General features: G+C 42.2%; 1 protein-coding gene across 4 annotated transcripts in view; it reads left to right on the top strand.

Annotated features, from left to right (window-relative positions):
• The window catches only part of ENTPD1 (ectonucleoside triphosphate diphosphohydrolase 1), a 59,367-nt gene that overhangs the window by 21,102 nt on the left and 22,707 nt on the right, over window positions 1-15,558 (top strand). The window contains exon 1 of one of the 4 annotated variants that reach the window (XM_026050536.1): window positions 6,313-6,356. The exons of the other annotated variants lie outside the window; for them this stretch is intronic. Within the exon in view, the coding sequence (XP_025906321.1) occupies window positions 6,341-6,356 (16 nt within the window). The 5' untranslated portion in view covers window positions 6,313-6,340. Of the gene's footprint in view, window positions 1-6,312; window positions 6,357-15,558 lie in introns of those variants that run through there. 4 annotated transcript variants of the gene reach the window in all.

Raw genomic sequence — 15,558 nt, forward strand, 5'->3', positions numbered from 1 at the left:
ACAAAGCTTGTGGCGGGGGAAAGACTTGATACAAGACATCCATGATGAAATGCTTGTATCTAAACAAAGGCATGTAGGGAATACATAAATTCACACAAAGACAAATTCTTTGAGAATTTGAAAGTAACTCTGACCATCTGACCACCAAGCAATCAGTAACATACAGAATTTGCCCTGGTGCTGTGTGTAAACTCAGCATAGAGGAGCTAAAATTAAGCAGGGTTGTGAAGAAAACTGCAAATTTCTAAGCTTTAGTAAAGGGTAGCAGTTGATTTAACGATCAGCTTCTCAATCATTTTTTTCAAGACAAAGCCTAGGTTTTCTGGCTCTGTAAAATGGAGAGTTTTATACTTCCCCAGCCTAGTAAAGCGGCTAGGCTGATTTATCATGGATATATTTGTGGTTAAGAAAACCAAACATATGCAAATGGCAGGTGTTCAGGATTTTAAAAGTATTTCCCTTTGTGATGTGGATTGGATAGTCTCTTTGGATGAATGCACTCAGTTCTTCTACTGTTATCGACATCTTAGTGATATCCAATAGACTCTAAGATGCAAGTGATTTTTCCCTGAGGATGCTCACTTATTAAAGAATTACTTAACAGAGGGTGAGTGGGTTGTCAGGCTAAATTCACAGGCATGAAGAAATTACTTTAAAAAGTTATTCTTTTCCTTTTTACGCACATTGTCTACATTCTGTCTCCTTTCATCTGTTTGAAGAAATGTTAACTTATTGACTTAATCTGATGTAAATATGTAAAGTGGCTTTGAAAACAGATGCCTTGGAGTTATTTATATACTTTTGTCCTGGTTGCTAGTGTGAAAAAAAAAAAATAAGATTTAGCTGGACAATTTTTGGTCAAAAGTCCATAAAGACTATTAAAATAACTATGTGCAAATCCTTATATGCATATTGATCAATTTGCTGCTTTGGCAGTTGAAGTTTTGAAGGCCTTTTAGAGTTCATTAGGGTAACTGGTACTCACTTTCTTCCCATATCAATTTATATTTACTGCTAACTCTTCTGGTACATTCTCTCCTTTTTTAGCTTATATTCTCTTAGTGTTTAAAATACACTTTTCTCACTATTTTCTCCCTTTTTGTTTACATCTGCCATGCCCTTCATGATGAGTCTCATCTTGCGTTGCAGAATGTCTCTATTTTCTAGGTATTGGTAGGCCCCTTGAATGAGAAGTGACATTTGAGACACTAAGCCTGTTACTACTTGCTTTTGAGAACCAAGTCATGTGCAGTCAGGGAAGGTTCCCCTTTCTGCTGGAAACTTGCATGGCTTAGGGATGGTCTGTCATTTCTGACAGATAAAACGCTAAAAAAAATGAACACAGAATAGAAAATGCAACACAAGGATAAAAGATTGATCAGGAGGGAATCAGATACCCCTGACACTAACAAATATTTGCTCAAAATCAGGGATGGTGGTTATGACTAGATCTGAGTTGCTTAGAAAGATTAGCTTTGCATGCAGGAGAGAGCTGGTGTCTTGTATAACGTTAATGTAGTGATCAGAGAAGCAATATAGGGAGAGTGACTAAGTTTAAAACTGATGGCTTTATTAAAATTATCCAAAAGAAAGGCACTTTGAAATCTGCTTTAGAGTACTTGCAACTGATATGATAGAACATCAAGTGCTTCAAGTAACCTGGACATAAAAAGCAAATGTGTTTGATTAACAGTAATGAACTGTGACATGCTGATTAGATTTAAAGTGTTTCTATTAAGTAGTAAAGGTTTTGCAGACAAGTGTTTCCTTTTACTATGTTAATGTATATTTGTAGAATTAATTTCAGTACTTTTTTTAATAGCATTTAAACCTATTGAATATGGTACTGTATCCCTATTATGGAGTTTCAGATGGTATATAATTTGCTAATACACAAATTAGTATGGGAGCTTAAGGGGTTGGGTTATTTGGAATTCTTTCTTAAAATAGTATCTTGGTGCCCATCATTCACATTGCTTCTGCTATTAAAAAACTGAGTGTGAAAATTTGCTGCTGTGTTTTACAGTTTTATGGATTTAATGGCAGTGACTTTTGTACAAGTACAATTTGTCTTCAATAGCTTTGGCTTAGAGGAACAAACGTAAGAATTTAACTAGAAAACTGACGCATTTTTACAAAGATGTGCAGCGTCAATATGTTCTTTGAGCAGTTTTCCTGAACTGGTTTCTAGGAACATCATTACCTCTGATGCGTTACCAGCTTGCAGTGATTGCACAAGAAGTCATGTAAATGACAGACTAACAGATTGGCCTGCAGGTTCCTCATGCTGAGCACTAGGATCCCTGTGTCAAAAAAAGCAATAAACAGATGGGCAAAAGCTATGGAACTTTAATATGAATGGAGAAGAAAACGGCCAGTGGAGATCGTGACAGGATTAGGCAATAGACGCTGGAGCGTTTTATCTGTTGCCCTTAAAATAGCATTAGGCTCTCTAAGGAAATTACATTACAGTGGAAGAGGAACCAGCAAGAGAGATAGTTCGGTGCAAGAAGTAAAGAAAGGAAAGGGACTTTGAAGTGTTGGGACTCGGTGATAAAGAAAGGGGTATTGTTTAGTAGTGATAAAAATCAGTGGAGAAATGCAGCAGAACTGGTGTTCTCTTGGATGGGATAGGTTCTGGATGACATGACTGGTATTGATACAAAGGTAACAGTGGTATTCCTTGAGAAAAAGGGTTACAAATATTAACCCAAGCAAAGGTGAAGAAAAGGAACTTAAGTCATCTTTATAGCTAATGTATTTGGCAGATGAAAGCCCAGGAGCAGTGGAAGCAATGATGCTTGTTGGAAACAAGGGAGGCTGAAGGTAATCTTAGATTTTTATTTAAATATCAAAAGCAAATGTTTTGGGGTTTTTTTGGAGAACTGCATTCTTTAAAAAATACAATTAATACAATTTCGAGCACACAAGCAAATACTGTATTGCTTGTTTACTTCAGAGTCTGAGAGCTTTGGTTTGTGCAAAGGAAGGTTTTCTAAATACTAAGTATTTAGACATCAGATGTTGCAGAGGAACCTGCAGATGTGGACAGGACATGGCCTAATATGTTGTGGACACTGTACCTGAGATGATAAGTAGAATGCTTGGGCCAAGGCTGCAAGGAACTTGCCACTGGTTATTTGTGTGGGTTTTTTGTATTTTTTGTGATGATTGTCTTTCCTTTCTTCCTAAAAGGAAGCTGGTATTGATCTGTATGGAATTCTTCACACTGATCTGTAAATTCAGCACCTTCCTCATGTTTCTTGATACCTTTGCTGCATAGGATCCACGTTGCATGTCTGACTTGCTGCCTTCCTCTGGCTGTTTATTTGTCTGGTTGTTGGTTTAAGATGTACTGGCATACTCTGCCTTGATATCTAGGCTGGGAATTCCTTAGAACTTCCTATCTTTAATGTTTACGTGGTATTTTCTTGAAGCTGCCACTCCTTTCTTAAGCATTTGGGGTGATATGTCAGCTTCTAAATACATTTCCCATGACCATATCCCAAAGCAAACATAGTTGCAGATAACGGCAGAATTTCTGTTGAGGTTGGTGATAAGTCCTCTTTTCCATGTAAAGACTATTTCAGCAGTTTTTATTCCAGTTCTTTCTGTAGAAATGATCAAGTTTCTAATTTTTGTAGACTTATTTACCACCTTCCTATTTTTCTCCTTTAGAAAGGCTTGGCTATTGGTTCCAGTGCAATTGCCTTTATTTCCTCTTTTCTGCTTGCTGAAAATCCAGTTGTATCCTAAAGTTATATCATTTGTACTTCTGCTCTGCATCTGGAAGTCAAGCTATACCATAACATTCTTGAAACCCCAAACTCCAGAATTTTGTTTATACTTATGTATTTAGACACATATACATATATGCATTTGTGAACTTGTGCAACTTACTGTCAAGATGACTGAGACTAGTATTTTACTGAATAGGTCACCCAGCTAGATAGCATCTGGATATTTAAGATGTATTTTGTGCTTTGAAAGTACAGGATGTTGTTTTAATGTCCTGGGGGAGAAGACTGACACTCTTGTGCTTTGCTATTCTTACCCCTGCTGAAGATGTGTGCAAATTGCATCCAGATCTCTCTGGTTTCCTCTTTTATTTCTGTGTTTTCAAGCTTCCTCCTCACACTGTCTAGACCCTTTTTTGGACGAACTCTTGCCTGTCTCCTGGGTTGTTTGGGTCTTCCTTTCTTCTTGTTTTCTTAATAGAAATGACTGAAACAGAATCAGCTTGTTTGTAGTTTGTGGGTTGCACTCAAAATATTTGCCTGAAGGCAGAAGGGCCTGAAGACAACAGAAATGCTCCGCAAACTTTGGATCTGTCCTGCTGTTGAAGAGGAAGTCTGAGTTGTCACATGAGGCTCCAAAGTCCACCCTCCCCCTTCTCTAATGAAAAGAGTAAATGGAAAGGTTTGTTTTGTCATTGCCTCTCGTGCATAAACAGAACAACTGCAAAAATAAATGTAGTGTAGTTTTTTGCTCTATAACTTTGGAAGCATTATATATTTATCAGTCCATTGCTTAAAGTAGATCACCTCTGCCTCAGAAACCTATGTTCATCCCATCTCTAGGAAGGGCCTAGGATATCTTTAACCGCAGTTAATTATACCTGTCATATCACAGGTCACTGCAAACCTTCTGCATTGGGCCTTGATGCTGCAGGTGGTAACTTCTGGTGGGAAAGTGTCATTGCTTGTCCCATCCCTGGCTCATTATGTACTTCCCAGTAAGGTTTCATTTGATTACGATACTGAACTAGCCTAGGTAGAAAGTTAACACTGACCAGCAAACTCAAGCTTTTATAGTAAAGGAGGATTACTGTACACTTTTCCACACCTTTAGTTGACTATAGGTCAATCTGAATATTCACCAATGTTACATGAAATGGAATTATCTCTTGGTCTCTGGGCAGGAAACCTGTAGACACTTTCTACTGAAGTGTTCTCATTTGGTAAACTTGTTATTTTCCAGCTATTTAGTAAGTGGTGTTGTAAGCTGAATTGACTGAGCTTCATGAGTATCTGGCTATAGAGGCAGTAAGTCTAAACATAGTGGTTTGAATCAGTCCCAGAGTAACTATTTTAAAAATCGCCATTTAGGTTTTATCCATTTAACACATGGTATATAGATTTTATATAATACTGCGTTATTTGCTGTGATGGCACTCTTATCAGAAGTACACTTTGAAGTACGTGATTCATATGTTTTATCATTTTGGAAAACATAAGCGCTTCCCTAAAATTGTCATTCTACAAATCTGTTTTTGAGAGTCTAAGCTATATGGATGTGAGTGCTGCATCCGTTTCTCCTCATGATGATTGTCAGGGCTACTAGCACAGCTACTTATGCCATGATGCCCCTGGGCAATGTCTGTTCTCTGGTTTGCTGAGGGCCAGTCCTTCAGAATAAGGTGGCAAATACCATCTGCAGGTCAACTTCAGCTTTGTCTGCTGAAGTCTCTTAAGCTGTTGACCAGGAGACTGCTGATACTTGAGGAGGAAGAAAAAACCTTTCATATGGCTTTTATTTTGATGCAGATTAGTCTTTTCCTTTTTCCTGGAAGATGTTAATGCAGAGCATTATTTTATCAGGTTACGGTGATGCAGACTAGGTCAGTTTTATTTGTAAATAAAGGGCAGATTCTTTTGTAATGAAAGCACCAGATGGAAGTTTATTAAAGAAATGTGCAGGGAAATGAAGGAGGGTCTAGAGATATTGCAGAAAGTACAAAAACAGCTGTGAATGACTTTTTGGTTCTTGTGAACTGGAGAAAGTGGGGAGAACCTATCCTGGGGGGCTGGTAGACACTGAAGATGACTTGTTGACAATTATTGCAAATAACACAGGCACAGATGGGAGCTTGACCCCCTATCTGGAAGGGATGAGGGTTATCTCTGCCTGGGCTAGTTTCCATGCAGTCTGCTTAGTGTTAGGTGACTTTGAAGGCTGACAAATTGCTTTGTGCAGCTGAAAGGCCATTTCCTTGTCAGCTAGGGATGCAATGCTTCCTTGAAGGAGTGACTGGAGCTGCTGTGATGCCAATGAGGTTGCCCAGGGCTGCCAACTCTACTGCAGGATTATCTGGATGGATGCTGGGGAGCCCCAGCACTGATAAGGCTGCTCTGACGTAATTTCTACTTGAAGGGAAAGCCCTAGGTCTGCTTGCAAGTTAGCTCAGTAGCAAGTTATGTAGTGAAAACTAACCCCTCCCACAGCCCTGGACCATTAAAGCGCCTGGTTTCATGTGCACCTCTCGCTGAGAGGCGGCTCGGAGCCGGCAGACGCGGAGCGAGGAGGAGGAGGGCGAGGAGAGCGGCGAGCGCCGGCACCCATGGACGAGCCCAAGGGTGAGGAGAGGGGTGGCTCCGCTTTGCTCGCCGGTCTCGGCTCTGGCGAGGAGGAGGAGGGCGGCGGCGGGGGGGATCGGGCGGGCTCGGGTGCCCGCTGCGCTCCGCGGGGGCGGCGCGGGGGCCCCGCTCCGCTGCAGCTGCGGGAGCCCCGCTTAGAATGAGCCCGGGGAGCCCGGCGGGGGCGGGCGGGGGGGCTGCAGGGCCGGGGGAGGGCAGCGCGGTGGCGGCTTCGCGGGCCGGGGCGTCCCGTGCGAGCCCGCGGGGATCCCGGTGCCGCTGCTCGGCGCCGAGAGGGGCACCGCGGTAACGGAGAGGAAAAAGGGGAGGAAGAAAATGAACAACAACCTGGGCGGCAGAGCAGTGTTGGGATCCCCTCTTGGAAGGTAGTAGCCTTGAGGACTTGCTGAGCTTGCAAGGGGCTTTGGGGGCTTGGGGTGGGAACTATGCTGGGTGAGGAACGCAAGGGCTCTCCTTGGGGGTGGTGGATCCCCCGGGCACCCCGTGAGCTGCAGCCCTGGGGATCCTGGGGGACTCGCACAGCTAAAGATACCCGCTGCGTGGTGAGTCCTCCTGCGAGATGCACGCGGTGCCAGAGCTTGCCTTTTATAATCAGCTGGCACGGAGCGCCGAGTGTAAGAGCACTTGTCACGCTGAGCGCTTGGCAGAAACCTTCCCTAGTTTAGAAGCTGCTGTCGTCTTCCTGGCTGTCTTGCGCCCTGCTTGCAGCCGCTTCTGCAGCACGGGCATCTCTTCTGCGCTACCAGCAGCATGAGGTTCTTCGTGCCATGCTTTAAACAAAGCTGGAAACTCAGGCAAGCAGTAATGAACTGGAAAAGGGTCTGGGCAGAAGCTTAACCAACCATTAAATTGAGAGGAGCTTAGGGATGCATTTCTGTTATTTTGGTACCTTCTTTTTCAGTATTAAGAGAAAGTGACACTTATTGTTATGACAACAGGATATCAAAAAATGACTGGGGTTTCCTCAGTATAAGTAAAATGAAATTGCAAGCCACACTTCACCTTCAGTTTGTCCCTCAAGTTTTAACTTTGTGCACTGTATTGAATAGTGTTTGAAATGTTTTCTTAATCTGACCTTCATCAAAATTGAATGCAAAGACTGGCAGAAGTGGGAGGTTAGCTCATTAATTTGTGCAGTCATGAGCGAAGCTGGAAATATTTAGGAATAATTTCCTTCTGAGGAGAGATAAGAATAGCTTTGAAAACAGTCTTTAAAAAGTTTCATTCCAAAAAATAAACGTAATGCATGAAAGGAGAAGCCTCTGCTAGTGAGGTGAGGAATCACAGGAAAACAATTTTAGGGATGAGAACTGTGATTTAGCAAAGAGGACCAAATAAGCCTTCATTTAGGAACTGGAATTGTAAACAAAAAGCCAGAAGGGAACAGCCACTTCTTCCAGAATCGGTGATGGGGGCAGAATGGGCTGACTTGCAGAAAATTCAAGTCTTTTTGCAGTAACCCAATGAAAATCTGTGTGACAAATGGCAAAAGGATGTGTTTTTAGTGTGTGGGAGAAAAGATGAGGGCTTTAACAAAAAAAAAAAAAAAATGGGGGGAGGGTGGGTGAGGGATGCAGAACAAAAGCAGCCCAGTATGTCTTTCAAGGGCAGCAGTTGCTACTTACACAGAGGAGCCCAGGACAGATGGTATCTACCAGCCAGTAGCTAAGTTTTCACCTTGAAATGAGTCAGAAGAGCAGACTGAATAATCCTTTTCAACAAAAAGGAGTTATTCAAGAGGAATCCTTCCAGTGCAGGACAAATGGGCCTCATGTCCCTTGAGAGTTTTGTCTGCAGGGACTGCAATGAGCACTTTTGAGCTGCTGCTATTGAAAGACAGAAAGCTTTCAGAAAGCTGCTGCTATTGAAAGACATTTGATCCTGATTCTAGACAGAATTGATAGTAATTTGGAGTATATTGGTGCAGCCAAGGGAGAAATTCTGCATGGAGTGCTGCACTTGTCAGCAGTAGGAAGGTCTTCTTGGGGCAGAAAATGTGACATAATCTGAACACTAGATGCAACTGTGGGGAGCTGCAGTCTGGGGGAAACATGATACTGGTGTTCTGCGGACAGCAGCACAGAGCAGTGTGCATTTTATGTTAAGATAACTCCACATTTTTAGAAGTTTTCTATGTGAAACGGAACAAGAGGTAGCTCCACTTTGGAGTTTTATATAGGTGATAATGAATTGAGTCTGTTAGATGGGTGCTCTTTATGGATCAGTATGGATAGGTAATGCAAGTTCCAGGAATAAAGCAAAATCTGAGGGAAGAAATTAAGTAGATGACTGAATTTAAAGAACATATACTGACTAATGCCTCAGAAACAAGAATGAGAAAGGCTTTGCCAAGTTTACTGGCATAGTGAAGACAATAGAAATTAAAACAAATGCAAACAAAACGGGAAAATAAAAAGAGGAATTGGAGAACATATGATGCTAAATACAGGCTGTGAATTGTGGGAGATGATTTAGAGGAAGTAAAGATGTTGGGGAAAATCTAAAGTTAGTAGGACCAAGCACAGTTCAAAGCGTTCTATGTGTTAGGAATAAAACATATCTAGCAATTGCCTAATACATATGGAGGTGGAGGGGTAACATTTCAATGATGGCTTGAAAGAAGCAAATGTTTGATTAAGTATTAGTTCAAAAGCTGGAAAAATAAGATGAACTGTGGTACAAAGGAATGCTTTATTATGTTATTGTTACTAGCCATTTTTATTAATGTTTCATAGCAAAAAGTCTTACAACTATTTGAGATTAAATGCAGCAAATACTGAGGTTATTTCTGCTCATTGACCACTTTCAATAAGCTGGAATAGAACAATAGGAAAATGAGACATTGAGATGGATGCTAATATGGATTTAATACTCCAACCATGTGCTTATGGGTAGGCATAGAACCACTGCCAGAATAGCTTGACATCAGTTCTGTTGAATTATTATGAAAGTGAGCAAATTATTTCCTCACTGATCAAGTCTTAACAGCTGGAGGGATTATTTTCTTTTGTTACTTTAGAAAATGAGATTTGTCAAAGTAGTTTACAGAATAATGTTATTGGGGAAATGGGAAGAACAAGTGAATTGGAAAATAGGAAAGAATGTATAGGAAAGGAAATTATTTATCCAATATGGAAGCAGACCTGCCATATAATGTGATCTCCTCAAGTGGGCATATTAATCATTATTCTAGTATGTAGAAAGAATTTGAGAGTCTCTTAGCAAATACTTTAAGGAATATGTTCCTCTTGGTTTGGTACTCAATGACTGAAGAATAGCAAATATTGTACATTTTATAAGGGGGAAAGTATTCCTAGTACTTACACCTAGTACTTACACTTGTCCCTGCTTTCTTGCAGTCTATATTCTTCTTTAGAAAGTCAGCTGACTTGCAGAAATAGATATCAAACAAATCTAGCATGATTTATTTTTTGGAGATAGTGAATGTTGTTGAGACTAGTAGAAATTAATGCCTTCCTGTGCTTCTGACTACAGAAGGTCTCCCTGTGACTCCAGTAAAGAACGAAACAAACGAATTAAGACCTAGATAACAAAAGGACCTCAACCAGTTGTCAGAAAAGAACTGTCATTCAATGGCTGTTTTTGGAGATGTTCTGTTAGTGACCTGATGGTATTAACCATTTTCAATAATGATCCAGAAAATGTTCGGTGACTGCTGACTTGCAGATGGGGTTTCAGTGCTACAAGAACCATTGCAAATACCAATTAAGCTGGAGGAAAATGTCTAGGGAAGCCCAGAGTCGTTGGAAACATAAAGAGCAAGTAATAGGCTTCAAGCCAATTTGACAGCATGGCTAATGAAACTTTAGGGAGGAAAGCTGGGCATTCAAATACAGAATAGAGTGAAAAATTTCTAGATAATGCTGTCTGGGGAAAAAAGTATTAATGGCAAAAAAAAGCTATGAGTTATAACTGTCTTAAATGGTATATATGATGGATGGCAGAGGGGGAAAACTGATCCCTAGTCAGGTATGTTGTGACCTGCTTGCCTTTTGGCTTATAGAAAAAACAAGAAAATACTTAGCAAACATTCAAGGAATTTCCAGAAGAAAACAAATTTAGGAGGCTCTGCGTCTGAAAAGGAAAGGTTACAAACCCTCTAATTGATAGATCTTGTGGCCTTTCTGAAGCTGCATAGTTGGCTTAGCATGGTGTGAAAATATCAGGTTTGGTCACATTCTTTTCCAAAGACACTTTCGCACCTGGAGTGCCGGTGGGCTTAACCACTGAGCAAAACCCCTCTCAGTTAAACCATCTTCACTCCCCCACGCAATATTTTATATCTTGTTGATTTTGGTTTTCTTGTACTCCATGGACTTATACTGTGGAGTCGCATCTGACTTGCCTGATGTTGAGGTACGAGTCAGGTTCTCAGCTTGGAACTGAGTTAAGGCTGTTGGAATGATGAAGACCAGTGGCTGTGTTTAAGGGCAGAAATATTTTGTTTAAACCGGAACTGTCATCCTGAGGTGATGCTGGGGAGGAGCCGGGACAGAAGGGATTACTATTGATTGAGACCAATGAACCTGAGCTGTAATGTTCTGCAGTATTTTCCCAAGATACCTAGGCTGTTTCTCCAGCTGACAAGTTAGATAGGACTATTTCTTACATTATATTTTTGCCACTGCAGCAGCTTCCCTTAGTTGAAGGTTAATGGCATGTGCTGCATCATGGAGTTTCTTACCACAGACTTGTCTGTAGCTAATGTGCATTTATGGGGAACAACAGAGTCAAAGGCTGCTCTTTCACAGCTGGTTTAACTTGACATCAGTCTATGCTGCTAAAAAAGGGGAAAGAGGAAGCTTGTCCTTGTCCCTAGCCTTGTTTCTTTTTTCCTTTTTTTTTCTTCCTGGAATAATTTTCTACTTATCTGGTTCATTGCAGCTGCTTGAATGCCAACACCAGTCAAAGCCAGAGAACAGGAGGAGTCAAGGGTGAAAGTTGCCTGGAAATTTATCATAAGATGAGGAGTGACGCAAAAACAGTGCTGTGCTCTAACAGAGCTGCCTTAGTGGTACCAATTCAGAAATGAGTTAAGGAGTGCGAGCGAGCAGAGGGAAGGGAACAGTCAGCAAAGTGCACCCTCAGCAAGTTCACTTGCTTGGGTCCTCTTGCATGCTCCTGCTCACCCAATTGCTACTGGAAAGATCACTTTTTCAGGTTGATATTTTGGCCTTATCTGCCTTTGCATATTGCAGCTCTCAATCTTTCATGCTGCTTCTCTTCACACTTGGGGCTCTCATGGGCAGTGTGCAGCCGCTTGGCCACCGCTGTCAGTACTCTGTTGGTACTTGGCATCTACAGAGCTACCAACTCCATCCTGTTAGAGGATGACCTGTAAACCTCAACCTGTTAGAGATCTTAAAGGAACCCTTTGGGGCTCTTGCTCCCTGCCAGTTAAGGAGGAACTTCCCATGAGGATTTGCAGAGCTGCTTCTCTGCTGGCTTTCCCATCACCTCTGAAATCCCTCTTGTAGTGCCAGCAGGGTGGTAGGCAGCAGTTAAGCTTCCAGTATGTGGAGATTTGTACCCATCAGTCTGATCCATGTGGCTTCTTGTGAACTTCATCTAGCTGTGGACTGCCTCTTCTGCCCAACAGCAAGCACTGTGTGATAGCTGAAGTTTGTGTGATGGGCTGAAGTTTGCACCTTGTCAAGCATTTATGCTTCACAGAAATAGGTGTTAAAGGATCCTATCTAAATTGATATTCCTCCTTTTGGTTTTTTGTTCCTCTTTTGAGAATCTTTGTTTTGATCATATTGTGTCTGTCCTAGGGAAGAAAATGAAAATTAGCCTATTTTTAGAGGAATGAGAAGTAGCTTCTTTTGTGATCAGCTATCTGCAGCCTTTCAGCAAAAAATAACCCTGTAGCTGGCCTTTGAGCTTTGCTTGCTGCCTGGAAAAGGTGAATCAGCAGCCCAAGACATAGAAACCACTTCTGCCCTTTGTGTTGGGTTGCAGCGCGTTCGCGCTCAGCTTGGAGGGCTCCTGAGGCGGCCAAGCAGCCGGAACTGCTGTTACAGCTGCTGTGGTTTCAAAATGTGAACTGCAAGTTGAGGGGGAAGGGGGCAGCCTCTGTGCGCCCCTGTGGGGCTGGAGCAGATTGGCACCCTGCAGTGTGGCTGGTGCAAGGCGATGGGTGCCCTGCAGCAGAGCCCAGGGAGATGGCCCAAAACAGGGGGCAAGGAAGAGCGCTGTGCAGAGTGTCGTGGTGCTGGGAAGGGGAGATCAAGTGGGGATCTGCCCTTCACCTGAAAATCACCCACTCTTTGCAAGAGTGGCTCTTGCCAGGATGGGTATGTCCTTTGGCCAAGATCAAGGCTGCTCTAGCAGCTTTGTGGGAAACACTGGAAATGAGCAATTTTACCTTGAGTGCCTGTGCCTGATAGGCTGCTCTGCAGTTTCTATTTATTTAGTGGTGCTTTGCTGAAATGCTATGGGAAGCAAACTGTCAGCTTTGTCTGAGACTGCAGTAAACATTAAACCAGCTTACGCTGAAAGGAACTTCATTCTGGTAAAGCAAACTGTCAAGTTCTTGTTTGCAGAACTTGGAAATGCTGTTGTGAAAGCATAGAAGCCATAAAGCACAAAAAATTCATTCATGTTTAGTAGGACTTATTCTTTCATGACACAGAATTAAGACTTTGTTCTGAAATTAATTGGTCACAAGGTTAAAGATGATTTTAGTGAGTGGGTTAACACACAGTTGGGCTCAATCTTCCCCAAACCATGTTAACCACCACTCTGTTCTCACGCTTGTGCTCTCCTGGTTTTATTTGCACTCACATGACTTAGTGTCAGCATCATTAGAGAGCTGATCTGTCTCAGCAGCAGCTTAGGGAGGGGGGAGAGAAAACAAAAGTTTCTGCATTTGTGCAAGGCAGAACCATGGCTAGAGAAAGAGGCAGGGCAGTATGTTTTCATGGCAGAGCAAACACTTAAGCCAGCTGTGAAACTGAGCCTTTGGACTTCCTCTTAAAAATAAAGTTTTACATGGGGGAAAGAAATGGTAAGTGCTATGAACACCTTAAAGGCAGTAATTTTACAGTTGCTTTTTAGGCTACAAAGTGTGTGTCAGCTTGGACACTAGTAATTGTCTGCTAATTTAAGGACTTTTGTGTTATGGCCATTTGAAGACCATGAGAATGTGAAATGGATCCTCTAAGTCTCACTGCAAATAGATACACTTCTGTAAATATGGATCTTGGAGAGCTCTTTCTCTGCCCCTTTACTTCTCTGGAAGCTGTAACCATAAACTTGCATGGCAATCTACTGCAAACCACATCCCAGGATTTTTTGTTGTGGTGTAGCAGTTGGTCTTCAGGTTTACTAGCATTTCAAACTGATTACATGTAACACAGCAAGGCTGCTGTTAGAGGCAGTAGCTCTTTTGTAGTCTCTGCTCTTACTTTGGTCATTCCTCCTCCATCCTTGAAGCTAGACTTTGAAAAGGAAATACAGGGAATGCATTCTTTTCCACTATGGGACTCTGCTCTTTCCATTTGCCTGTATCAGCACTTTCCCCCAAACCTAAATGACATTTTTCATTTTTTCCCATGTTTTTTTAAAGTTGTAACAGATATTAATAAACCTAGCATGAGTCATGTGTGTACTTTATTAGCCCAGTCATCTCTAAATGGATATTAGTCTAGCATAACACTAGAGAGAATAAATCAAAATGGTAGAAAAAGAATTTAGGGGTAGGTTTCTGAAGCATGCTGCTGCTGGCCTAGACCCCGCGAGCTGTGTGTGCATGTGTGGGGGGGAGAGAATGTGTTGTGAGACTCGGTTTGTGAGAGCCTCATGGGCAAGTGAAGGAAATGGCAGGTGGACAGGACCTTAGGCAGTTTTACTGTCTTTGCACTGTGCTGTTGTCACTTCCCCATTGATGAGAAAAAATGTGCATAACAATGTTGACTTGATGGAAAGCACCAGAAGAAACACAAGTGCTATGATATGTTATCAGGGAAAGACTGAAATTCCACACAGAAAAGTCAAGTATGAGGTCTAGTTTTATTTATTTGGTATTAGCTCCCCTCTTGTTCTGGGTGGGCTGCACACATGACAGATCTTGTCACAAGAGTAAGGAGAGACCCTGGGAATAGTGGGAATGCAGTCAGACAGTCTTAGCCTTGCTCACTGTGTATCTGCCAAGAGAAAACTGGCATCACAAGGCTGAGACATGAGCATGAGAACTTTCTGTGGACACAGAAAAGCCTCTTAGTGAAAGCTGTGGTTCTGATGAGGAGTAATTGCAGCTATCCTGTCTCACCAGGACTTTTATGGGGAAGCTGATATTAATGCTGTGTAATTTTGGTTAGGGGACTATGGCTGGGTCTGGATCACATTAGTGGTGATATCTCAGCTTGTGCTGGCAGACAAAGTTGCTCACCATGTGATGGGCACAGCTCCAGTTCACCATTGACGCCAAGAGACCATGGGCGTAAACTGTTCTAAAATCCCTCATGCCGTCACCCAGGGACGGACTGCCCTGTTCTGTCAGATTTAGGTATCATCTAGTTTCAGCAGTTTGGCACTCTAGTTACTTGAGCTTTATCCAGTCTCACTGGGTTTGTATGTGCTCTGCTGGGAATTCTGTTTAGAAGACCTGGACATAGACTATCTTGCAAGAACACAGCACAGCCTAGACTAGTTGCCCTAAAAATCTGCTCTTTTGGCTGTTAAACTGTCATTAGGATGCCCCATAACTTAACCAGGCTAAGGGGATGCCATTTTACAACCATAACAGAGGCTTGAAACAAAGCAAAGCTCCAGCCACACAGTGCAGTGTCTGCAGTGGCAGAAAGTCAGTGTGAAGCTGATGACATCCGTGGTGGTTGCAGTCATCTTCTAGGTGAGGCAAAAGCCCTGTGCAGCCAACCTGCACAAAGTGGAGCTGACCAGTTTCAACTGCAAGAAGTTGCCATTTCCTGAGAGTTCCCCCTCCTTATATGTCTAGTGTCATTAGTAGTCTGTTTTCTGCAGGCTTCTCAAGTAGTTGTGAACTAAACACCCATAAAGTAGCCTTTCTCACATCTGGTTTAAGGTTATGTGGTGCTAATCTACAATGTGGGTGTGAAGCAAAGCTGTTCTATACTGCTGCAGGCTTCTGCAGGGCTTTTAAGCCACAGAGGGAGGAGGGAACCTAAAAATATAGGGG

Source organism: Nothoprocta perdicaria, unplaced genomic scaffold, assembly GCF_003342845.1.
Source record: "Nothoprocta perdicaria isolate Ctin4 unplaced genomic scaffold, notPer1 scaffold_7, whole genome shotgun sequence".
Lineage (NCBI taxonomy): Eukaryota > Metazoa > Chordata > Aves > Tinamiformes > Tinamidae > Nothoprocta > Nothoprocta perdicaria.